Raw genomic sequence first — 25037 nt, 5'->3', positions numbered from 1 at the left:
TAATGTTAGCCTACCTTTTCCATCCCTGATGAGCCATTGGCCCATGGACTACCTGTGAACCCTGGGTGGGGCATGTGGTTTTAGGAGCTTGGGATGGCCGCCACCTCGCGCCCTCCCCATGGGCCAGTTCTAATTCTAAACATTCACTACGCTTTCAGCGGCCTAGAAAACATAACTACTATTTTTTCTGTCCCATAATATAAAGGTGTTTTTTAATTAATGTAGTGTCAAAAACGCTCCTGGTCCGGAGTCGGAGATGAGGAGAAAACCACCAGGTCCGGCGTTGGAACTGACACGAGGCAAGGCGTGAAGATGTACAAGGACGGAGAGGCGGCGAGTTTCAACAAAGATACCTTGCAAAAGTTAGTTTAGGGTCCGTTTATATATACAGGTTTATTTATTTAGTAAAGCAAAACCGATAATTTAGGCGTTGGGAAGGAAATAGGCTTGGATCCGCATCCCGCCCGTGCCCGTCCGTCCAAAGCTCCCGCCACCCTCCCTTGCCCACTGACAACCAGTCCTACAGGGCAGCAACCGGCCAGGCCCACACGGCAGTCGCACAGATCTGCCCCGCTGGCCCACCACATTTGGTTCTCGCTCCGTCCGTCATTTCCCTCCCCTTCTCTCTCTCCGTGCCTCTCCGATCCAAGCGAGCAACCGCCCGCGCCCTCGCGGCCCCTCCACCGCTCGTCTCCAATGCCACCGTCGCCGCCGCCGCGGCCGTCCCCGTAGGGTCTCCCGCCGATGGGGAACAGCTGCGTCGGCGCCGGCCCCAACGGCGCCGGCCGCAGCGGCTTCCTCGCCTCCGTCGCCATATGGCGCGCGAAGCCCGCCGAGCCGGCGCCGGCCCCCGACACCTCCCCGGCGTCCACCTCCGAGCAGAAGGCGCCCGAGCCCGTCACCATCCCGCCCGACGAGCACTCCTCCTCGCACGGCGGCGTGCGCTCCTCCGACCCGCCGCCCCCCAAGCGCGCCGAGACGCAGCGGCAGATGTCGATGGCCCCCACGGCGAAGAAGCCCGTGCCCAAGGTCAAGCGCGTCCAGAGCGCCGGCCTCCAGGCCGACTCCGTCCTCAAGCGCGACGTCAACACCGCCAAACTCAAGGACCTCTACACCATCGGCAAGAAGCTGGGGCAGGGCCAGTTCGGCACCACCTACCTCTGCGTCGAGAAGGCCACGGGGAAGGAGTACGCCTGCAAGTCCATCGCCAAGCGGAAGCTGCTCACCGATGAGGACGTCGAGGACGTGCGCCGCGAGATCCAGATCATGCACCACCTGGCCGGCCACAGCAGCGTCGTCTCCATCGTCGGCGCCTACGAGGACGCCGTCGCCGTGCAGCTTGTCATGGAGCTCTGCGCCGGCGGCGAGCTGTTCGACAGAATCATCCAGAGGGGGCACTACTCCGAGAAGGCCGCGGCGCAGCTCACCAGGGTGATCGTCGGCGTCATCGAGGCGTGCCACTCGCTCGGCGTCATGCACAGGGATCTCAAGCCCGAGAATTTCTTGTTCATCAATAATCAGGAGGACTCGCCGCTCAAGGCCATTGATTTCGGGCTCTCCATCTTCTTCACACCAGGTATATATGGCCGCCTTTATAATGCAATGTAATGCTGTGTATTTCTTCGTGATATGTATGTTTCGATGGTGCGATTCCCTCACGTGGCCGAATTTACAATTGATTTAGCGTAATGTGGTTTGTTTATGCGAAAATTGCCATCTGCAAACATCGGCTCTGTATCATAATCGAAAGCTAAAATGGATGAAATGCTTGGCCACTTGTTCTGCACGGGCTATCATTGCTGCCGTTAGTATCATTGCCTAATCAGGATGTAATAATCTATTTACGTTCTTCTGCCGGTTCCTTTAAAAATTTGACGCTTGTAACCATGATTTTATTATAGAATAGCCAGTGCTCATGCCATTTTCCTGAAAAACTGACTCCGAAATCCAAATTCATCGCTCTGCCACGATGCAAGTTGTTCGCTGGGTTTTCACTGCACAACTGACAATTGGCATTCATTTTGGCAGTACAGTCCAATTCTATAGCAAATATTTATTGTTTTCTACTACTGTACTAAACATTTCAAACTTAGAGCATTTTGAAGTGCCTGATAACAACCGTAGGCCATCTTTTTTAATTAACCGAAGGTTGCTCCTTGGCCCACCGGGTGCACATAAGACAACCTGATTAGGATGAAAAACATTCTTGATTGCCAGTTTCTTTCTGAGCCGTGAAATAGCAACTTAAGTAGATTTGCACCTGCAGATCCTCACCGCTTTTCTTAGAGACAGGGCTAGTACTAGATATGAAGTGTGTGGTACTCCCTCTGTCCCATAATATAAGAGCGTTTTTGGCACAAGTGTACTGTCAAAAAACGTTTTTATATTATGGGACGGAGGGAGTAGCTGTTATCTGTGTTCTGTCCCTGAATTACTAGCTACAGAGAACGAACCATATCGATGTGCGATGATGCTCTTACACTCTCTACCAAATTATTTCCAAACACTATTTTATTTTTGTTCTGACGCATAATGTAATTGATTGTGCAGGTCAGATGTTTACAGATGTAGTTGGAAGTCCATACTATGTTGCACCTGAGGTTCTTCTAAAGAACTATGGGCGTGAAGTTGACGTCTGGAGTGCTGGTGTAATAATCTATATCTTGTTGAGTGGGGTTCCTCCATTCTGGGACGGTGAGGTTATGTGTAACTGTTTTAGTAAAATGCCGCATTACGATTTTGCGTAATGTATGCAAGCTGCATCCGACTGATTTTGCTTGTGGTTTTTCGAGCAGAAAGTGAACAAGGGATATTTGAACAAGTTTTGAAAGGTGAGCTGGACTTTACAACTGATCCCTGGCCTAGTATCTCAGAGAGTGCGAAGGATTTGGTCAGGAAAATGCTTAATCGTGATCCAAAGAAGAGATTGACTGCCCACGAAGCGCTATGTGAGTACTATGGTAGTGCAGCTACAAGTATAAGTCGGCACTTAATGAATAAGTACTCGCCGCTACTTTATATAAATGTCCTCTAATCACCCGTCTTGTGCTAGGTCACCCTTGGGTTTGTATTGATGGAGTTGCTCCTGATAAACCTCTTGATTCTGCTGTCCTAAGTCGGTTAAAACAATTTTCTGCAATGAATAAACTTAAGAAAATGGCCCTTAGGGTGAGTATTGGTATTAAATTTGTAATTGGTGTTATACAATCTGTATTCATGTTGATGTTCTATTTTACATACAATTGTAGGTTATTGCCGAGAGTTTGTCTGAAGAAGAGATTGCAGGATTGAAAGAAATGTTTAAAATGCTAGACAGTGATAACAGCGGTCATATCACATTGGATGAGCTAAAAACTGGCTTGCGGCGAGTTGGTGCTACTCTGATGGACTCAGAAATTGATGCTTTAATGGAAGCAGTAAGTATTTTAAGATGATCTCTGTACATTTGTTCCTCAACTACACAGAAATTATTGACCACTGTTCAAAAAAGTTGTTCCTCACCTGGACAATCTCCTTACTCTTCAATTGAGGTTAAATAAATTTCTACCATTTTCATATGTTGAAAATAAATAAATAAAATTGCGATTAATGCCTACATACCCCCTTCAGTTTTTTGTGGTGGAGATAGGAACTTTTTGGAGTTTGGGCAAGCACCACTTGGCCAAGAATCCTGTGCCTCAATCCTACTCAGTAGGCAATGGCTACTCTGGCTGGTGCCCACGCTGCCCAAACGCCATCTTGATCTCACTTGAAAAATATATTTTTTGTTAAACCTGCTTCATTTGGAACCGTCTGTCAGCTTAAGAGTATCATTTTGCGTAGGCAGAAAACAACTGTTGTTAGGACGCTTACTGTATTTTCAGATACGCAATAGTTGCGGAAGTTTATCAAGTAGTTACGGTTATGATGATACTGTTTTCGTTTTTGACTCTGCTCCAAATGAAATACAAGCTCATTTCATGAAAATGTCAGGCCGATATAGATAATAGTGGTACCATTGATTATGGGGAGTTCATTGCTGCAACTATGCATATGAACAAAGTTGAGAAGGAGGATAAGCTCTTTGCAGCCTTCCAATACTTTGATAAAGACGGCAGTGGTTACATTACTCAAGATGAGCTCCAAAAGGCATGTGAGGAGTTTGGTATTGGAGACACCCGTATTGAAGATATTATCGGAGATGTCGATAAGGACAATGTAAGTAGATTCATTGTTCAGGTTTTAAATTGCCAACAACAGTTTTGTCTCATTGTCCACCACCTTTTGCAGGATGGAAAGATCGACTACAATGAGTTTGTCGAAATGATGCAGAAAGGAAATAATCCACTGGGTAGAAAAGGACAGCAAAGCAATGTGAACTTTGGTCTTGGAGATGCACTGAAGCTTCGGTAAACTGAGGTAACATATGGGTGTCTTCCCTACTGATTGATAATATTAGATATTCTTCCCAAGTCAAAATCGTATGATTTTCATTTGCCTTACCAGAGTTAGATGAGTTGTTTCAGTCTATGATCAGTTATCTGTATGATAGGATACAATCATATGACTGATAGCATAACATTCATCCAGTTATTTGAATTATATTGATGTATCATGCGTCGACACTAGTACAGTTCAAATACAAACCATGGGAAGACAAAATTTCCAGTGAACTAATTGTGATGGTTGTGGTAGACTATTTGTGTGGTGAATGTTATGCAGATCCTCCATAAGAATATGTGTTAAAATAAGCAATTCCAACTGCAGTAGCCCAAAGCCCAAAACTCTAAAGTCCATTCTGAATCCTGAACTATTGAGCTTGGTCCGACTTGAACCCTAAACTATGAAACCATCTCTATTATATCCTGAACTTTCTAAAACCATTTAAAACCTAGACGGTCTTGAAAAGTGGTTTTGTATTTCAGCCTTTAAGGAAACGTGAAAAAAATCATGGATGTAGGGAATGCTATTATTTATGTCATGTTGGTTGATGATTATTTTTCGTTCTTATATTAAGCTTCTGCGCAACAGTTAATTGTTTTAATATTTTTATAGAACCTCGGAATTGAAACCACCTTCTAAACACTAACATGGTTATTTAGGGTAGTTTCACATTTTCTAAGTTTTGGAAATGTAAAAAGATTGTCTTTTGTACAAGTAGGGAACCTGCAAAAGTTTATTTAAAAAGTATGACACAAATAGGCACATTTTTTTTGTGAATTGCAGGTTATAAACTACTAGCATTCTCTACGTCTGTTAAAAAGTACATTTTTTAGAACACCTAAATACAAAAACAAGCTACGGCTGAACTTGAACAATTCTAGAAAATTTACACTTCAATAAGGATGGTTTAATTCAGGGTTCAAACTGGACTTGAGACCATAGTTCAGGGTTTAAAGTGGATTTCTTTCTACCTATTTGAGAAATAAGACAAGTAAAAAAGTTTTTGGACTTCTGAAAGAAAAGGGCACACATTCAGTCCATGTCCACATTCAGATATGTTATTAATGCCTTCAAGCCATCATTACATGAAGCAACAGGCTGCAACTTCCACTATGTGGTAAAGTTACGAGCAATTCATTTCACAGGTGTTGAAGTCTACAATCATACAAAGCCACCAGATTTTTACTGGCATACATATTCGTAATGATAAATAAATTAAGGTTCATTCTTCCGTTAAACAAAGAAGAAGATTAACTCCTTGAGGAGTATGTATCCGAGAAAGCAGAGCAATAAATAAGTGGCGAGGAGTAAACTATTTTGACATGAAAAAGGTATTCCCTCCGATCCATATTAGTTGTCACTCAAACGGACGTATCTAGCATACATCTTCGTAAAGTGTTAATATGGATCGGAGGGAGTGCAGAAAATCATGATAAGCTTGGTGTCCTTGATAAGCTGGTTTGGTTTTCTTAATAAATGTGCATTTTATGTGATTTCTTCGTACTAAGTGAAATAGAGTACTATGCATTAATTAGAGCTGTTGTTTCTGTTCAGGTAAAATGAGATTCAAGCAACCCTGCCAAAAAGAAGAGATTAAAGTGCAACCAAAACGAATACTTGCTAAACTAAAAAAGTTTCTGAATTCTTGTCCTAGTTGGGTACTGGCTTACAGCATTTTCAGGTCGTAGATATAAGTTCCTCATACGCACAGATACCTTCAGACTTCAGTTGTTAAAATGGAGGTGGAAAAGGCTGTGTAACTGTAACCCAGCAGCTCTGCAGCTGTGCTCACTGTTTTTGTTCTGGTTTCTCTACAGGTGTAGTTAACCAAATGCCATTCAGCGACCCACAAAAGATAACCCAGCAGCAGAGTAGCTCCCACAGCTTGTCGCACGCAGGCAGGTATTCAGATATCAAGATTTCATGGCACCTCGGTCCGAGTTTTGGTGGGTCGGGTCTATGAACTCTTAAGGCTGAAGTGAAACTAATTTCGGCGGGAGTACCAAAAGCCTCTCACAAGAGCTGACATTAGGGTGTTCCCAACATGACATCGTATGATATGATTCTCTTAATTAATTTACATCAACAAGAGCATCGGCCGGTAAGAAATGCTCGGCGAAACCGCCATGTACACGTGTTGTAAGTAAAGCATGAGAGTTGAGTAGGAGAGGTGTCCTTTTCTTCTTCTTCAGTTTTTCCCCTCGTTTCTGAAACCAGCGGCAGGGAGACCCTAAGCCATGGGAGGAAGTGGAAACTCCAGCTGCTACCTTTGATTCTCTTCATCTGTATTATTGGATAGCGGTTTAGTATGCCTTGGCCTTTTGTGAGGGTAGGTTGTCTCTGTGTGTGTTTTCTGTAGGCAAAAAGAAATGTCTGACCAATGAAAACCGATTCTCCTGCTATTATTGTCCGTTTTTCGACGTTGTAAGAACAGTGGTGGCACGGACTAATTAAAGCCTGATGATGACGATGATGAAGAAGATTTGCATCTTGTGAGCTTGTGACCTATTGGTCTGTCAATTGCTCTGCCTGAGTATCTTTTTCGACGACCATCCTTAGTCGCTGTCGCTGCCGGCCAGGCTTAATGTTACTGATTCTCTTGTGAAGGTGTCGTTTTAGCTGATGTAGGAAATGGTAGAGCAGTGGGCAATGGTATATGCCGTATTGCAGTCCAAGACTCCCAAGGTCCAAAACTGCGGTGGGCGACGCTGGTGATCTGCACGCAGTTTTGGTTGTGGTTAAGAGCAGTTGGAGCATAAAAAGGTTGAAACAAAATAAAAATCAAGAAGGGCCCAACCGGGGACCTATTGATCTGCAGTCAATTGCTCTACCACTGAGCTATGGACCCTTTGATGCTAGTAACCATGAAAGAATATATATCTTGACATGTTAACTCGTAAAATTTGTACTACAAAAAGTTCACTTAGTTTCAAAGAAACCACGAGGTACTTCGCCATGGTAGCACGGCAACAAGTTAATTACGATTGTGAAAAGAACATTTGGACGATCTGTATTATAATCAAACATACTTCAAAGATAAACACAATTCAAAACACATCCCAAGACACCGCATAAAATACACATCCCAAGAAAAAAGTTTGAAGCGAATGGTGACCATTTTCTCTTGCTCTCTGCGCCAATATTTGCACTGGAACTTGTCTTTTTCGTCGCACCTCTGAATCAAATTTCAATTTGGAAATTTATGGCACCATTGATAAAACTTGTGACAATTCTGAGCGCAATGGTAATTAAACATACATTGATAAAACTTGTGACAATTCACAGGAGCTCTCACTAGAAAACTTTTGCTTCTAGACCCCGATGTAAGTCCAAATTGGCAACAGTTAGAGGATCGGTTGAAGAGTCCCTTAGCGTGAAACCCTAATCACCACAGAAGAAAGAACAACAAGAGCAAGTAGGCACCCCAGATTTCGTTGTCACAGCGATTCCCTCACCTCCGCCGGCTGCTCTTGCAGTGGCGAGACGGAGGGGAAACCTGGGGCCTTTTCTTCACATGCATTAAGTACTCTAGACTAGATGTCTTAGTTTGGTCTTTGGATGTACATGGCTTCGGCTTCGACAGTGTCGATGGTGGTGGTGAATAAGTTTCCTCCAGATCTCTTATAGAACTGATGACTCTATTGACTATCGTTGTTGGGTCTGGGAGCCAGTGTCAAGTGTTCTTGGGTCCTTCATTTCTGTGCAGGCACTTCATGCGCCCTCGTGTTCGTGTTGAGGTAATGGTTTTCTTCTTCCTGCTCTTTGCGGCGTTGATGGTGCGTGCAACCAACATCATGGACGGCGGAAGGCCATCCCTTGCCATGGGGGTGATGTCCCCCTCACTCGTTTTTTTTGCGGCAACGACGAGATGATGGTCTTCTTTTCTTGCCCTTGGGGCGTCTCCCTGACGCAACATGCCGTTCTTTGGTGGTTTGTGGTCCCTCTCTGCCGCAACGACGTTCTCTTTATCGTCATTGCAAAGCTGGCAAAAAAAAGTTTGGGACATGGTTCGGCTCCAAGATTTCTGACCTACAAGGATTCTATGGTAATGGCTTCTTCTCCGGGGTGTTGGTACAACTGAATCTTAGCACGACGACTTCCCTCGCAAGATACAATGTTAGCCGGCTCCTACGATGGAGCGGCAACAGTGACGCACCTTCAACTTGTTCTAAAGATTGAGTTTGTTTGGCTCAATGAGAACCATGTTGTAATTTCCTTGTTTTGGGGATATCTTGTATTGTTGAACGCTTCTAATACAATTCCATTGCCTTATTCACACACAAAAAATAGAGGATTAGTGGATGGAAACGTTTCTTTCATCCTATTGTTGGCTTTAAATAGATTAATTTGTAGATTTATACTTGTATGCAAGTGTATCGGCTTTATCTCCATGAGATCTTTTTTTGGCACAAAGATCAATGGGATATTGTTGCACAAATTGCTAAAGAAGCATTGTTCAGAACATGGTTGGCAGGTTGGGGATACCAGCCTTTGATTATTGCATCTACGTGAGGGAGAGCACACACTAGGTGTAGATGTAGTACATGTCGCGTGTCATACATTGCCAATTGATTAGGACACCTCCCCTGTTAGATAACCCTTTGTGCATTTTTCCTCTAATAATGGCTAAAGTATCTTATTATTTAGTAGTACTTATTTAAAGGCGAGATGTATTTCTTAAACCAAAATGTCACTACAATGACCATGTTTCTCCACACCTTGGAACAACACATCACCCTCTACTTGTACAAAACTTAGCAAGTCTGGCATTCTTTTGTTCGTAGGATAGGAATATAGTAGGAATAAAAAAATCATAGGAAATAAGATGACATGTATCTCAATTCATATGAAGAAAGAAATGTCACTTGATTCATAGGATAGAAACTTTTTCATTGGGTCTAGGCTAATATTTTTATTCCATTGAAATGTGAACGGTTTTTTTCTTGGACACGGTACAGTCGCAAATGCCCACATACACGCACATACACTCACTCATATGAATGTGTGCGCGCACCCACCCACCCTACCCTTATGAGAACCTCACCCGACATCATATCTTAAGATTGACGAAGTCACTGCAGCTGTCTCGTAGTCGATGGGAACGTCTCCTCCGACTAAACGAACATCGTCGGCAAACCTGGAACAAGTCCAGGAAAATATGAGCACTAGTGCCAATTTCAGAACTTGAACCCTGGTGGGTTGGTTCCACCACAGATAACCTAACAATTTGAGCTACATCAATTCGTATGAATGATTGGTTCCTATCCTACATAAGAAGAGGAAGCCATTCCTACAAACGAAAGAGTTTCAGAGGGTTTTTTCGTACGAAATTCATATCCTTTAGAATTACTATAAATTCCTTTAAACCAAAAGAGGTCTTTATGTGTAAAAATAATTATGTTTGAGATTACAAGATATATCTTGTTGTTATGAGTAGTGTTGGGTTGTCACAAGATCTCTGGGAATTTCGACAATGGGTTCACTCGCGGGAGTGGACACCATGGTGTTTTTATGTGGGGCACATAAGAGCACAGTTGAAAGATTGGTCATCAGGATGCTGAGCTACATGCCTAGGTTGAAAATCAACGATCTAGTCTTTGTTGGTCAAACCTGCCAACAATACACTCCCATCGTTATCTCATTAAAGGTGTTATCTTAGTCTCGTTCCATATATATAGGCATAGAGCCATTTAAGGTTGCATTGGATTGCTAGTTTCAAAAGGTTTGTCGCTCTACTTCCACACTAAAAGTGCAATAATAGTCCCTTCCATTGTTTAGGAGGGTGAGGGCAAAAGAGTTGGGGTGGGGGTGGGGGTCAGGTCTGTGGCAATGGTGGTCTCACCATTTGAGTTGACTAGGGCATCTCAAAAGGCATTTTTTGGGTGAGTAGTTCCATAGTTGTCCATATCCTGGAGTCATGAATCCTTTCATAAAATTTCATTCTTTGCAACATCTTTTGAGGCCCATAAATCATGGTAATGATCCAAAAATGAAACATCGTGGTGCCATGTAGCATGTCATGAACATTTCAAATGCAAAACCAGAGATACAAGCATAATTCTTGAAGCTATGACACCAAATGATCTATGGATTTGGCATTCCTATTTTGGGTTGCCGGGATCTCACAATAACCTCATTGTGTTGCAAATATCTCACTTGTTTCCAAGGCTAGCAAAAGGGGAAGCACCACAAGTGGATTTTGGAGTCAATGGTAAGGTACGACATGAGTTATTATCTTGCCGATGTCATATATCCTTCGTGGTCTACATTTGTGAAGACGATATCAAACCCTCAAGGAAACACGAAATTTTGGTAGCTATCAAGAAGTATGTAGAAAGGATGTCGAGTGAGCATTCAGAGTGTTGCAAGTTTGATTTGCTATTGTCCATGGCCCGACAAGATTCTGGTGCTAGAAACTTTTATGGCCCATTATGATATCGTGTGTGATCATGCACAATATGATCATAGAAGATGAGCGTGGTTAGCCAGATGACTTACCGTATGAGAACGAGGGAAAGAAAATTTACATAGCTCTTGTGAACCCTTTTTTTTGCGGGAGCTGTTGTGAACTCTATCAGGAATGAACAACCCCTCTAGAGGTTCCTTCAAGTGCATCGATAGTCTGGAGACCGTGCAGGGCATGAACAACTTCATGATGACCTTATTGAGCACTTGTGGAAGCTGCATGGGCATTGAACTTCTCCATGTTTACTTTGAATGCATTTCAACCATTTTTATGCGTAATTTTAATTCAAATTCAAATTTTATAAGTTAAGGATTTGAAATTGTGATGAATATGTGTGTTTGAGACAGAAATATTTGAGTTATTTTGATGGTCAAATAGTTTTGTCTATGTATGTATGCACTAGCGAAGAGAGAAACACACAAAAAAATAGATTATATGAGGAGGTTTATAGGGAAATTGCTAAAGCCACACACCTTTGAAAACCCAAGGGATTTGCACCATAATCGTAAAAATCTGATGAAAGTTCATGGCTGGCGGATGCTACTCTGCCGCCACAACATACAAGATGCAATTTGCGGAATTGATCAAATCCGAGATGCCTACTATGGTTTTGAAGATATGGGCACCTCCGAAGGTCAAGTTCTTCTCCTGGCTAGTACTCCAAGATAGAATCTGGATGGCGGCTAGGTTGATTCGTAGAGGTTGGCCAAACTCCAGTCCTTGCCAGCTTTGCGAGTGCCAAGCGAAAACAGCAGCCCACCTTATGTTCTAGTGTCGATGTACTATTCGGGTCTGGAACTTGATTTATGACTGGATTGGATGGCAGTCCAAGACACCCTCTTGGAGTGACCTGCACACAATTAAGCAATAGTGGAACTCGAACGAAGGGCAACCAGGATACAACAAAAAGGCAATCAACTCTATACAAATGCTCATCTGTTGGGAGATATGGAACGAAAGGAATGCTTGGGTTTTCCGCAACAAGGCCTCCATGCCCACTCAGGTGGCGGCAACAATCATGGATGAGGCAAAGACTTGGCTAGTTGCTGAGGCTTGACTTTTGGGTAACATTTTACCGGAAAAGTGATCCCTTCTAGTCGGGTCTGCGTGGCCTTGTACTCCCCCTTCGTATTTAATGACATGAGGCAAAGCTTTTGCCTCTGTTTAACTAAAAACCATTTAAAAACCCAATAAGTTTATCAACAGAGCCTCTAAACGTACTTATAGAGATGCTTTTTTTTTGAACCGGGCTACACCCCTTTTCATTGCAAATGAACGGAAATACAATAGTTCCAGAGACATCAGGAGGGGGGAAAGAGAGGAGCGAGTCCGGGCACTGCCAGAAAACCCACCACACTCGCCCGCCAACGAAACGAGTGCCGCGGAGCAAAAACCTGGTAGCACCAAATCACAGTTCAGGCTAAACTACAGCCTATTACACAAAAGTCCAGCCAGGCGAAGAGAGAGACCACTCTCTAGTCCAACTACACGGAGAGCAAAACAGCATCAGCCATCCAGGGAGCTTCCACCAAAGAGAGAGCAGCGATATGCTACCGTCTATTCGCTCTCGATAGGGATGCTGGAGATGCTCTAAAGAGGATCAACAGATGTGAGAAGGAGAGAAACCCATACGATTGATAGAAATATATCACGCACGTTCCGAAACAGGCATGATTTCCTCATCAATCACCGTGATTTGGCGAACACCTCACAGATATATCGATCGATTCTCCTCGCACGATGTCCCACCAGCAGCCCACGCACGTAGTAAACCAAGCGAGAATGCCGTGTGTCCATGTGCACGCGCAGGCGATGCCCAGCTCAGCCCAACCAACAAACCCCACGCACACGTGCGTGCGCTCGGCTGCCCGAGCATGAAAAAGAAATGTGTATAAAGAAAGGAACATGAAAAAGAAATTTGATCAGAGAATGAGAGGCCCCGTACTTAATTGGTCAAGCCCGTCGCCGTCTCGACCGACGGAAGCCAGGCGTAGACGTGCGACCCGAATCCACCGACACCGACCGACGCCTCCGTCCGACTCTCCACCCGCCCGCGACACCGTACCGAACGCATGCCCAGGGGCCGTAACAAACCAACGCGGCAGCGCATCCGCTCGGCTGTAACAGACGAACGACCCGGCGCCTGCCATCCATCCGTCCGTCGCCGTGCCGTGCCCGCGCCGGATCGCCGGTCAGCCAGTAACAAATTCCGGCTGGCTGGTACCCACCGGCTTCCTTTTCCTCGTCTTTCTTCCCTCACCTTGCGTAGTGTAGGTGGCACACTGCCACAGGACTTGGCTTCAGATCGGAGGGGACGTGTATACATACATTTCGTCAGAGCATGTATGTTTGTACGTACTATAATTGCACGTTGATCACACGATTCAAAGACCCGAATGGAGCACCACGATGCTTACTTATGTTCCTACGCGAGGAGAGACGGGAAGAAATGAAGTGAGTTGCGTGAAACTCTTACGTCTCAGACGTGTCTATAGAATCATACTAGGGGCCCCATCAACATAACTAACAAGTACCCGGCCAAAAGACAACACAAGAGCACATCATCAAACTCAAACAGTAGGGGGGAAGAAAAGACACGTACTGGTCGAAACCGGAGCCGGGGAAGGAACATGGCTGGCGGGCAAGCCTCTGCTTGCGTGGAGAGCAACCCACGTCAAGCAAAAGACGCCGACGCCGACGCGTCGGTCAGGCCAAGCAACAAACCATCCAAAAAGCCTTTCAAAAAAAAAAACTATCCAAAAAGAGAAAAGACTACGGAAGACTATCGAAAAATGGGACGTCTCACTTTACTACCCGTCCGTCCCTTCTTTACGAGGACGACCCAATAGCAGCGAAACAACCAAGAGGAAGGAAGCCACGCCAAAGCCACGACCCGGTAACTAATCGCCCGACGTGACACCTCCTTTGGACACGGCTAAGCAACGTTTTTGCTTCATTCACACCTGAATTAGGGGCTCTTTTTCGCGCTTGTGTGGAAGCTAGCGGCTAGGGATTAAGATGGTGGCCGTACGGGTGTCCGTCCGGCTTAATTCGTGGCCTAGTATTTCTTTTTCTGGGTGCGGATTGATTACCTGTTCGTGGTTGCGGCGTCAGCGAACTGGCCGGAGCACGGCTCGGCGACGGTGACCACCCAACCAACTGTCATCACATCGTCACCGGTGCCAGTATGTAGTATGACACTACCAATACACAGCGAGATTTGTTTATTTTTCCCGGTACGGCCGATCAAGCGGCATTTTCTCACACGAACTGCGTCAAGATGCCAATAAGATATGGTTGGATTTACAAAAGCAATAAGAATTGACACAGGAGTAGACCGCTTGCCACTAGCCATTCCCCTCCCCCCTATGCATTAACTCTGACCTAGCTGTCTTCGCCATGAGCTAGCCAAGCCATCTGACTGCTCCTGATTAACCTAATCAACCCCCTTGCACACCTGACACCAGAAGCAAAACAATTGGGAACAATTCGATCCGCGCAACGCAACGATCCCCACACATTCATTGCCCCGATCCTCGTTGACCCGCCGCAACTTGCAAAGCACGAGGTGCAATGCGTGTTCCGGGAGCAGTTAGCGAGTGCTCCTGCTACTAAGTGACACGATGTATCTGTGCTTAAGAACAGTGACAGGGAAGGAAGGAAGGGAGGAAGGCACATGGCGCCTCTTGTCTGACTTGAGCAAAAAGATGCCCCAGGTCCAGCTTGATCGAACCTGGGCATTAGGTGGGTCGTTTAATTATGATGACGATGGATCCGGTTCTGGTGGTGGCACCTACCGGATGCAATATTGGCACGCACTTGACCACCTCATTACTATACTTCCTTTCGGCAATAACCTGGAGTACTACCACCAGTTCTGATCTGGTTCAGATTGCCACCTCCCTACCATTTAACCAGCTTTAACCTCCCTTCCATTCAACTTGAAACTAAAACATTGAGTGTCCTCTAAAACTTACGAGTATCAAATTTAGCTAGAATTTACCAAAATATATGTGGATTATGCTTGATTTACTAGTTATCTTTTTTATATATAAAGCGTTTGAATTTTTTTCCCCTTTCTGACTGCGCAAGCATCTATTTTAGACTCAATTGCTTATTTATATAACAATCTAATGTAGGAAAATAGCCATGGAACTAAGTGGCATGAATTGGTCAAAAATACAACAAAATAGGCAAAACCTGGTTGTTATCATAATCCACCGTAATGCCAAGCACAACCTTGGTTTCACTGCGCCATAAAATCGGAAAACGTTCCAGTTTATCAATTCTCAACCAGTGAACAGTTTGGTGAAAATTTAATATTTTTTGCCATATGGTTTGAGAGGTCCAGTCCGACTTTGGGTTTTAAATTCAAACTGCACAGAAAAAATGATTGTTTTCCAGTAAGCCATAAATAATCCAGTGACCAATCCAGTAAAATTTCAGCTGAAACAGATCAAAACCGGTTAATTCAGAAGATGAGTTGTATTTTAACCAGTTTTTTTTTTAAAAAAACTTTGGGTGCTAATTGAACAAAATCAGAGTCTGGGTTTGTAAGGTAAACCTAGGACAAGTTCATGGAGTAAAGTAGACATCTCTTCGCTTGGGTATGTAAGCTTGAAAAACTCTTGAATGTGATAGTATTGCAAAACGACTATATATTGTAGGAACAATATGAGAAAATGTCTCAGTCATGCACAAATGAGTGGAACAACTAAAATTTGAGAGAACACCAAGATTTTTATGAAACTATGATCATAGAAGATCAATATATATATTTGGCAGCCTCTTCTTCCCTATGATTCAAAATCCTATACTGGAAGAAGAGGGGTACACATCAAGCCGAATTTGCCGTTGAAAAGAATTACATACTTCTAGCCCATGATCTTATATGACAAACATCTCATTTGGAGTTTGAAGAAAGAACATGCATGCATGGCAACCAGGACACCACTCTTTCCTGGCCATTCTGCTTAACCATTCGTCGTCAAGTCATTGTTCATGTCTGCTGAACTCTTGTGAGTGCACAGATCGACGGGTGTTAAATCCTTGGCAATTGTCATCGCCTCCAGGGTCGTCGATCACTTCCTTCTGTCAGCGCTGATCGACAGGCGCTCGAAGCTCCGGAATGCCGAGTGGCTGTCCCGTCGGCTTGATCTCCCTGGTGCGTTCCGGGCGACGGGTATGGGTGAAGACGAGCCGTTCTCCGCACCGCTGCCTCCGGATTGGTGGAGCCTTTGAACGGTCGACGACGACAGGCGGCTGCTGCTGCCGCCACTTCCCGAGAACAACCGACCGGTGCAGTCCCCTGAAGAGGTTGGCCGGCTGGATTGCGTGCCAGCCATCTTCGATGAGCTCCCAGTCCGGGACAAGATGTGTGTTTTCTCCGTATCAGCAGCAAGCTACCGCATATAGGGTAAAGTAAGCTATTACTTGCTTACAAAATCCACCAGATCTCAAGCAGAAATGTAGTAGTTGCTTTTGCCTCCTTTCCGTCGTTTTTTGGTGCTAAGCGAAGAGCTTTGACACTTGGTTATGAGTAATTAAAAATTCAAAATGGAGTGCAAATACTTACAGCTTCTCTAGATGAACTGAATGAATCAGCAGTGCTTTTGTGCCTCGAATGGTCTCCGTGTCCGTGGCGACCGGAGCTCGAGTTTCTTCTGGCAAATGCCTCCACAGCACCGGTGAATCTATCCCGGATCTCTTGTCCTACTGGCAGAATATACATGAATTAATCTGGGTATTGATCTCAGTGTTTCATACGATAAACAACAAGAAGGCAAACCTGAAGGTCTTTCTGTTCTCTCAACAGATGGCCCAACTCCAGCCAATCTTCCACTCGGTTGCTGGATATGGACAAGATAAATAGTTCAACAAGAATGTAAAGAAAATAATACCAATCGATAAGGTAAGATAATACATACTCGAACAAGCTTGTTACTGGAACTCATATGAGGATACTTGAGTGCGGTCCAGTCAAATACATAATCAAATTGATATCCTACAAAGGTAGCCCATAATTAGACCACTTTTCTCAACATCAGCTTATAGAAAGTTTCCAGTGGATAAATTAATGGACAAGTGTAGAAAACCTCCAAAGAAGAAAAATGTATACCTTCACGAACAAATACATCCCGGAATAGTTTCTTCAAGTAAGAGTAATCTGGTCTGTCTTCGAATCTCAGGGAACGGCAATAGTGGAAATATGAGATGAACTCCGATGGATAAGATTTGCACAGAACCTGGACAAATTTATATTTAAGGGAATCAATACATCTAGGCGTTACCGTAACAGAATGACAAACTTCATGATCGCAACATCAGTACCTCTGCCGGGGTAAGCATTTTCTTTTCACTAATTCTATCATACTTTTGTTTCTTAGTGCCAGCTTTAAGACCCTGCCATGGGAGACTAAGAATAACACCAAAGCATGCCAAGTCAGTGCTCACATTATTGAACAGACCATAGGCAAGATAACAAAGTACTAAATCACCAGTTCTAACCTTCCTCTCAAAAAATACAGTAGAAGATAACCAACAGACTCTAGATCATCTCTCCTGCTTTGTTCTGCAAGAAACAAGCACATGCATATGTATTTTATTGTTTTATTTTAAAATATCTATACCACATAGCTACTAATACACCATATGATATTCATTTTATAGCTAAATAATCCAGTGCCTTGATTCCAGGATAATTTGGGAAAAGATAGCAAGGTTTGATTTGCTTATTGTGCTCACCTATTCCAAGATGAGTATTCACACTAGCATAGCGTGCTGTTCCTGTCAGATTTTTATTCTCCCTGTACAGACAAAAAATAACTATAAATATATAAGAAGTACAGTTTGAATACATTAGCACAAAGAGGCATACAACTAGAGAACACATTCAAGTTTGAGCCTAACATATACACTGTCCAAGAAAAGGCATTGCAATATTTGGATGTAATGTAGCACTAGACACATTTGATAGACTAATATTTAGAGGCTAAATTAATCATAATCATGTCTTTTATATTTGAATAATAATAAATTAAGAAGCATAGACTCATGATCCTATATATACCATAATATAATATAATATAATCAATTGTGTCTAGGAAAAAGACAGACCCTCTGTAGATATGTTACAATGGTATACCACTAGGAAGCATCACATAAAAAATATATGCCAATATGCTAGTACATAAAAGAAAAACATGGGGAAATTTTCCAATATATTCTGGGGACATATTTGAAATTTACCATCAGAAATACTTGAGATAAAAAAACCTATATCAAATCAAACTTCCAAATTTATCTCAAGAAAGAAACTTCATAAATGAGTACTCACCTGTAGGGGATGTGTTTATGAGTCTGGAGGTCCTTGTATTTCTTAGCAAGCCCATAGTCAATTATATAGACCTACAGATTTAAAAACATATGTTTTGATGTGTTGTTGATTTATGAATAAAGAAACTGGGTAGTTGTTAAAGTTTACAATATAAATGAACTCGCTACTCCTATTAAATTTAATTTATTTGTAAAACAAGTCAAGCAAGAACCTTTTTTGACAATGCTAACCTGATTCGCTTTCCGGCCTAAGCCCATAAGGAAGTTGTCTGGCTTGATGTCACGGTGAAGAAATCCTTTGGAATGCATGTATTCCACCCGTGTTATCTAAAAAATATATCATCAAAGATAATCCGAACTGAAGTATAAAACCTCATGCAAAGATCAAGCACAATTCAAATAATCTCAACTAAGTACCAACACTTATTTTCTCAATGAAATCTAAACTGAAATAAGTGCCCTAGATGTAAATCGGTTGATGCATAGCCTCATAGTAGTTGGGTTGAGACCCAATAAAAGTTAGTCTCCGGTGGAGTTTGTGGATTTCACATGTCCACTACCCAAATTCATGAATTTATGGTTTAACAATTTGGATTTTTCTTCACCAAGTAAGATAACCATTTTTTTCCAAATCCTTACAGAACTTTGATAAACCAGATTATAGAAAGATGACTGTGATCAGACTCAATCATATGCATTTGTTTCATAACTTCATGGATCAGCACCGGGTAACGGATGTAGAGGAACAAACTTACTAGTTGATCAGCAAGCATAAGGGTTGTTTTCATAGTAAATTTCCTGTTGCAGGAGTTAAATAAGTCCTCCAGGCTTGGGCCAAGAAGATCAATCACCATAACATTGTACTCTCCCTCGACACCATACCACTTCAGATGTGGGATACCGCCTATAATGAAAAAAAGAAGAAGCAAAGGAGTAAATTAAACATGATTGGTAAATGAAACATATGGATACAACCCACTTACTTCCACCCTGCATCAGCATGTAAACTTTGGATTCATAGTGCAGTTGTGGATGCTTCGACTTCACGGGTTCCTGATACAAATCAGATTGAGGGAAACGTGAGACTTTGAGCCGAGCATTTTAACCATCGAAGGTGGGATAAGTGTCGAAGTGCAAAAGCCGCTGCTATATGTGCATTACAAATTATAGATCCTCCAAATGAAATTACAAGAAAGTTTATTAGCACTTACCAACTTTATACCCACTTCCTCTCCATTCTGTATATTAATACCTGAATCAAGAAAAGGCGCATAGAAAACATAAACATTGATATTTGCAGGTTAACTAACGCAATGACAACCATTTTGCACGTAAGCTAATATGAAACATACCAAGGTATAGCTCCCCAAACGAGCCACTGCCAATCTTCCTCCCGAGCTTAAACTTGCTCGCAATAATATGCTCCATGACCGCGGCCGCAGGAAAAAGCACCAAATCAAAGGGAAAATGCTCCTCTTCTTCAGATACAACCACCACACTGAACTATTGTTGTTATCAAATCAGCGCCTACTGCCTCAATCAATTCCTCCCCAAAGAATCAGCATTCCATCCCCTCCGCCACAGACAGCCACCCAGCATGATCAAACAGTAACGCCGAAACCCCTCCCTGAAATCCGCAGAAACCACAGAATCAGAGGCCCGCCGCGCCCCTAAAACATCAGCGCCATTGCTAAGGCCGAGCGTCCACAATGCATTATTACGAGGAAGGAAAGAAAGGAGCATCGGAGCAGAACAAGAAGGTGGAGGAAGGACCTACGGTACCCTCGACGACGGATCTTCAGGACCGGGGAGACTCCCACGCGGGACGGCGGCGCCCCAGCGATCCCGGCCGCGGAACCACCACCCCTGCGCCGCCCCAGCCGAATCGCATCGATGCGGATGGCCGGAGGTTGTTTTTTTTTTTTCTCTCTCTCTTGCGGAGGATGGGGGCAGCTAGCGGGTGGCTGGAGTTTTTTTCACGTCTAGGTCCCCGGGAATAGAAGCCCGGTCGCTGGGCTCGCCTGCGTGGCCGCGGGAGGCGGAAAGGAGGGGGCGAGCCGTGAGCGGAGGCGCGGGAAAGGCGGCAGACCTCACGTCGGGGCCCAAAAAGTTGCGTACGTCGCCGCCGCTTGGCATGGCACGGACCGCTTACGACGACGTGCCAACCGAACCGAACCTTGGGTTGTGTGCGGTGCGGTGCGGCCAGGCAACAGCGCACACCGACTGACCGACCGACACTTGCTCGGGCCGGGCCCGCCGGCCAGCCTGTGCCCGCCCACCAACTACGCCGCGTCTTCCTCCTCCTCCTCTCTCTCTCTCTCTCTTCGGTTATAAGCAAGCTCACTCTCTCTTTCCCTGTCTGGCCGGCCGTCTCTCGCTCTCTCTCCTTCTCTCTCTCTCTAGACACTAAACAAAAGAGGGGGAAGAAAAGCTCACACCACCCAACACCATATAGTTACTCCCCTCTCCCCCCCTCCCCAGGAGCTTGCTAGCTGGAATAGCAGCAACATCAGCTCGCCACCACCGCAAATCCACCGCCGCCGACGCATCCCCGTCCTCCGCCGCCGACGCAGCAGCAGCAGCAGATAGAGCAGCTAGAGCAGAGGAGGCGCTCCGCCATGGGTGCGCCGGCGTACGGCGCCGTGCTCCTCTTCGCCCTCGCGCTGGCCGCGGGCGCCGCCGCCGCTGAGACGGCGCGGCCGGAGGAACCCACATTGCCCGCCGCTGCTGGCGGTGGTGGCGACGGGGTGGTGGTGGCGGCCGCGGCGGTCGTCAACGGGTCCGGGGCGGGGGTGAACTCCAACTCGGTGCTGGTGGCGCTGCTGGACTCGCACTACACGGAGCTGGCGGAGCTGGTGGAGAAGGCGCTGCTGCTGCAGACGCTGGAGGACGCCGTGGGCCGCCACAACGTCACCATCTTCGCGCCCCGTAACGAGGCGCTGGAGCGGGACCTCGACCCGGAGTTCAAGCGCTTCCTGCTCGAGCCCCGCAACCTCAAGTCGCTCCAGACGCTGCTCCTCTTCCACGTCCTCCCGGCGCGCCACCCGGCGGGCTCCTGGCCCGCGGCCTCCCACCCCACGCTCTCCGGCGAGGACGTCGAGCTCGCCGCCGGCGCCAACGGATCCATGCGCGTCGCCCACGCCGCCGTCACCCGCCCCGACGCCGTGCTCAGGCCCGACGGCGTCATCCACGGCATCGAGCGCCTCCTCGTCCCCCGCTCCGTGCAGGAGGACTTCAACCGCCGCCGCAGCCTCGCCGCGATCTCGGCCGTGCTCCCCACCGGCGCGCCCGAGGTAGACCCCAGGACGCACCGCCTCAAGAAGCCCGCGCCGCCGGTCCTCCCCGGCGCGCCCCCCGTGCTCCCCGTGTGGGACGCCATGGCCCCCGGCCCCTCCATCGCCCCCGCGCCCGCGCCCGGCCCGGGCAACGGGAAGCACCACTTCGACGGCCACAGCCAGGTCAAGGACTTCATCCAGACCCTGGTCCTCTACGGCGGGTACAACGAGCTGGCCGACATCCTCGTCAACCTCACCTCGCTGGCCACCGAGATGGGCCGGCTGGTGTCGGAGGGGTACGTGCTGACCGTGCTGGCGCCCAACGACGAGGCCATGGCGCGGCTGACCACGGACCAGCTGAGCGAGCCCGGGTCGCCGGAGAACATCCTGTACTACCACATGATCCCGGAGTACCAGACGGAGGAGAGCATGTACAACGCCGTCCGCCGGTTCGGCAAGGTGCGGTACGACACGCTGCGGCTGCCGCACAAGGTGGTGGCGCGGGAGGCGGACGGCTCCGTCAAGTTCGGGCAGGGCGAGGGCTCCGCCTACCTCTTCGACCCGGACATCTACACCGACGGCAGGATCTCGGTGCAGGGCATCGACGCCGTGCTGCTGCCGGAGGACGACAAGAAGCCGGCCACGCCGGTGTCCGCCCCGGACAGGAAGGCGCCCGCCGTCACCGGCTCCAGGAAGAGCAAGCTCCGGCGAGGTCAGTACCCCCCAGATCTGAACCCCACTCCCCCCATTATTAAATTAGCATCATAACTAGCCTGCTTGGTACTGTACCGCCACATCATTGCCACCGAAAATTTACAGTCCACAACCTAGATTCTAGCGGTCAGTAGTAGATGAACCTGCCCCCATTGATTAACCTCAATGCTGGTTGCGCCGTTGACGGCGAGAATATTGCCGGTGAGGGTACCGGTGAGTGCGGCGCGGGTTAATCTATCGATTGGTTGGTGGTGAGCAATTAGGGTTCCGTCCTGCCGTCCTCTGCTCATGGCCCTGTCGGTGCCCTGCCCTGCCCATCATCATGTGCCATGTCATGTACCGCCCAAAACTGCAGAGGATTTCCCTTGGAGTTTTATATGCAGCCACAGATTAAATACTCCGGCGATTTTTATCACACTTGTGATGGCCAATTGGCCAGCCCATTGGAATTTTCATTGAGAAATCCATTGGCATCAACTCTGGAAACTTGGAGGGTAGTATTAGAAACCATTGGGGTAGAATAACTGAGCTGAACCTCACCACGCCTGTGGTGTGGTGTGTTGGTGGGTCACTGTCTTGTTCACCGTCTCCTGATTGATGCTGTTACTAGCTCTGCAAGCAAGCTCAGCTCAGATCTCTGGCCTGTGTCTTCTTCACGCCCTGAGCATGAGCAACAATTCATAGCTTTCCCAAAAGCAGCAGACCAAAGCCTGATGCTCAAGCCTTGGCCACTCACATCCTTGCTGTCTTAGCACAAGTTTGGTGTAATGGTAGGCCCAAATGGTCATGGAATGAGTGACCTGCAAGGGCCGAACCCGTGTGCCTTTCTGAGATTATTGACGCATGATTAAAATCCTGTACATGGAACCAATAATTTTAAGCGTGTATGTTAGGGAATAGGGATCAAAACTTAGCATAAATAATTCTTGTGTGGCATTGCTGCGAAGACCCTTAGGTACCAATGAAATGATTTGGGCCATTATTTGTAGACCCAGCCTCGGTTCATGTATATCATGCGTATTGCCTACAAATAGCATCCATTGTGAAATCAGATGACCGACTGTTTTGGACCTTTGGACACATTGGCTTGGACAAAACTTGGTGTGGAGTTTTAGTCCCACGATGATGAGTTATGGTTAAGTGAGCAAGAATATGCCATTCCTTGTGCCCACTCCTTTTCATAGACGGCCATGCTTCTTGATTTAGAAGATATCATGCACACCTCCCAATAACCTGTGAATCACGACCTCCTGTGATTTTCCCGCGATTTCGACATGAGAGGCCATTTCACCTTGCACACAAAATTATTCCTCCTCTTTCTTTCTAGTGCTAGGCTTTGAAGCTAGGTTACCTGCAGCCGTTGCCATGTCCCTAGCATAGACAAGATGTCAAAATATGCAAGTTCCTTTCGCGTGAAAATTGCATAGGCTGGCATCCGATGCTGATTTGATAGCGCGTCTGTTATATATATAAAAATAAACATAATCACTTTTGCGAATTGGCGTAATCAGACATCGATTCCCCAACTCCCGTACGCGTGCCACCGTCGGTGCAGCAGCACTGCTGTCGCTACGTGTGAACCACTCATTCCATGCTGTTAGCTCAGCAATCATATTATGCTTAACTCGTTCCAATTAAAAAACGGTGCAGGCAAGTTGTTGGAGGCAACGTGCAGAATGGCTGGCGTCTTCGGTCAGCGATCGCGATTAGCGAGCTGCCAGTAGAAGGAGAAGGATGGAAGGATTCGGAAGATTGATCTCATGATTGGTTGACACCGAAACACGGCCCGGAACGAGGTGACGGCGGGGCTCTGGCACCTGCTTTGTTTGGAGCCAGCCGTCCACGATATTGTTTGCTGTTCTTTTTTTTGTTTATTACTATTATACTACTATGGAATAATTGGTGGGGAATGTAAAACCGGTGGTTGTTGGTGTGCCCAAGGAAGAAGAAAAAAGAATTGTTTATACTCGAAGGCTATGATCTTCTGTGTGTGTATAGGAACGTTTTTGTTTTGTTTTGTTGGTCATTCTTTGCGTCTGTTTGTTTCATTTTGTCTAACGGGGTTCTGGGGTGAAGAAGATATCGTTTGGATGGGTTAAAAGTTAAAAGTGTTGTAGGGAAAAAGGGTTTTGGTACAACTATACATATACATGCATAGCTTGATGATTCATGTTCTTCTCAAGATCCTGGTACATTCTTCCTTTGTGCTTATGATAATAAAATATAAGGTTGCGAACTGTGATTTGTCTCTTCCGTCCCGTCTTTCTCCTGGTGCGCGCCATGTGCTTGCGTTGTTCATGTAGGAAGACAGCTGTGCGAATCAACCCACACAACAACGGACAAAAGGCAGGTGTATATGTGGAGTAAAAAACTATAGGTACTTGCTCCAACTAAGAGCATCCACAGTGTTTAGAGGCAAGTTTGCCTCTAAACCAAGCTGGGACCCGCTGAACTGCCTCTAAGCTTAGATGAATGCTTCGCAGTGTACTGTCTCTACTATAATTTTTAAGCTAGACCCAGAGCTGAATAAAACACAGTGTTTTTATAGCAACCAGCCCATCTATTCCTATGACTGGCAAGTACGTAGTAGGGACACCTGAATGTGTTTTTCAGCCCAAAGTGTTGGAGAGGGACGCTAAGATTAGATGCATCTCTTAAGGATTTTTGCTTAGAGACTGAGGTGCGCAGTGTATAGAGGCAGCCTCTATAGGCTTAGAGGCAAGTATAGAGGCGACAAATGCTCACAGTGTGGATGCCCTAAGGGCAACTCTAAACCGATCTCCTAAAAATGGAGGAGTAAACCTTAGCGGAGTAAATTTACTCCA

General features: G+C 45.9%; 3 protein-coding genes across 8 annotated transcripts; 2 read left to right on the top strand and 1 right to left on the bottom strand.

The window, feature by feature from the left end:
* The first annotated feature begins 644 nt into the window (after positions 1-644).
* On the top strand, positions 645-6881 carry LOC119303466 (calcium-dependent protein kinase 11-like). Of its 2 annotated transcripts, XR_005147926.1 has the most exons (9): positions 645-1576; positions 2551-2694; positions 2796-2948; positions 3053-3168; positions 3249-3416; positions 3973-4197; positions 4270-4398; positions 5977-6103; positions 6240-6881. XR_005147926.1 is itself a non-coding variant. In XM_037580599.1 (8 exons), exons 1-7 carry the CDS (start codon positions 745-747, stop codon positions 4390-4392), a joined length of 1761 nt encoding a protein of 586 aa, XP_037436496.1. In that variant the 5' UTR covers positions 645-744; the 3' UTR covers positions 4393-4398; positions 6240-6881. The 2 variants fall into 2 exon arrangements, 1 of the variants encoding a protein (XP_037436496.1); XM_037580599.1 differs by lacking the exon at positions 5977-6103.
* An 8727-nt stretch (positions 6882-15608) lies between these two features.
* On the bottom strand, positions 15609-20263 carry LOC119303465 (casein kinase 1-like protein 10). Of its 5 annotated transcripts, none has more exons than XM_037580598.1 (15): positions 19997-20263; positions 19576-19850; positions 19435-19475; positions 19207-19276; positions 18979-19127; positions 18455-18550; positions 18225-18295; positions 17633-17694; positions 17396-17459; positions 17219-17303; positions 17007-17133; positions 16816-16892; positions 16677-16737; positions 16464-16600; positions 15609-16290 (listed from the first exon to the last, which is right to left on the bottom strand). In XM_037580598.1, the coding sequence occupies exons 2-15, from the start codon at positions 19649-19651 to the stop codon at positions 15970-15972; spliced, it is 1437 nt and encodes a 478-aa protein (XP_037436495.1). In that variant the 5' UTR covers positions 19652-19850; positions 19997-20263; the 3' UTR covers positions 15609-15969. The 5 variants fall into 5 exon arrangements, with proteins under 5 accessions (XP_037436495.1, XP_037436491.1, XP_037436492.1 ...); XM_037580594.1 differs by having other exon boundaries at positions 16464-16603; positions 19997-20261; XM_037580595.1 differs by having other exon boundaries at positions 16464-16603; positions 20001-20261.
* A 313-nt stretch (positions 20264-20576) lies between these two features.
* Positions 20577-24382, top strand: LOC119303464 (fasciclin-like arabinogalactan protein 16). The gene is made up of 2 exons (XM_037580593.1): positions 20577-22210; positions 23863-24382. Exons 1-2 carry the CDS (start codon positions 20842-20844, stop codon positions 23934-23936), a joined length of 1443 nt encoding a protein of 480 aa, XP_037436490.1. The 5' UTR covers positions 20577-20841; the 3' UTR covers positions 23937-24382.
* The last annotated feature ends 655 nt before the right edge of the window (positions 24383-25037 follow it).

This window comes from Triticum dicoccoides, chromosome 5A (assembly GCF_002162155.2).
Source record: "Triticum dicoccoides isolate Atlit2015 ecotype Zavitan chromosome 5A, WEW_v2.0, whole genome shotgun sequence".
NCBI classification, from domain to species: Eukaryota; Viridiplantae; Streptophyta; class Magnoliopsida; order Poales; family Poaceae; genus Triticum; species Triticum dicoccoides.
The sequence above is the reverse complement of the archived record's forward strand: the minus strand, read 5'-3'. Positions and strand labels throughout refer to the sequence as shown.

Coding starts and splice junctions, on each gene's coding strand:
- LOC119303466 (XM_037580599.1), top strand. CDS start 745: ATGGGGAACAGCTGCGTCGGCGCCGGCCCCAACGGCGCCGGCCGCAGC. Junction 1,577..2,550: donor CTCCATCTTCTTCACACCAG/GTATATATGGCC, acceptor TTGATTGTGCAG/GTCAGATGTTTACAGATGTA. Junction 3,417..3,972: donor TTGATGCTTTAATGGAAGCA/GTAAGTATTTTA, acceptor TGAAAATGTCAG/GCCGATATAGATAATAGTGG.
- LOC119303464 (XM_037580593.1), top strand. CDS start 20,842: ATGGGTGCGCCGGCGTACGGCGCCGTGCTCCTCTTCGCCCTCGCGCTG. Junction 22,211..23,862: donor GAAGAGCAAGCTCCGGCGAG/GTCAGTACCCCC, acceptor AAAACGGTGCAG/GCAAGTTGTTGGAGGCAACG.
- LOC119303465 (XM_037580594.1), bottom strand. CDS start 19,651: ATGGAGCATATTATTGCGAGCAAGTTTAAGCTCGGGAGGAAGATTGGC. Junction 17,304..17,395: donor CTGTATTTTTTGAGAGGAAG/GTTAGAACTGGT, acceptor TGTTATTCTTAG/TCTCCCATGGCAGGGTCTTA. Junction 16,893..17,006: donor GGATGTATTTGTTCGTGAAG/GTATACATTTTT, acceptor CTACCTTTGTAG/GATATCAATTTGATTATGTA.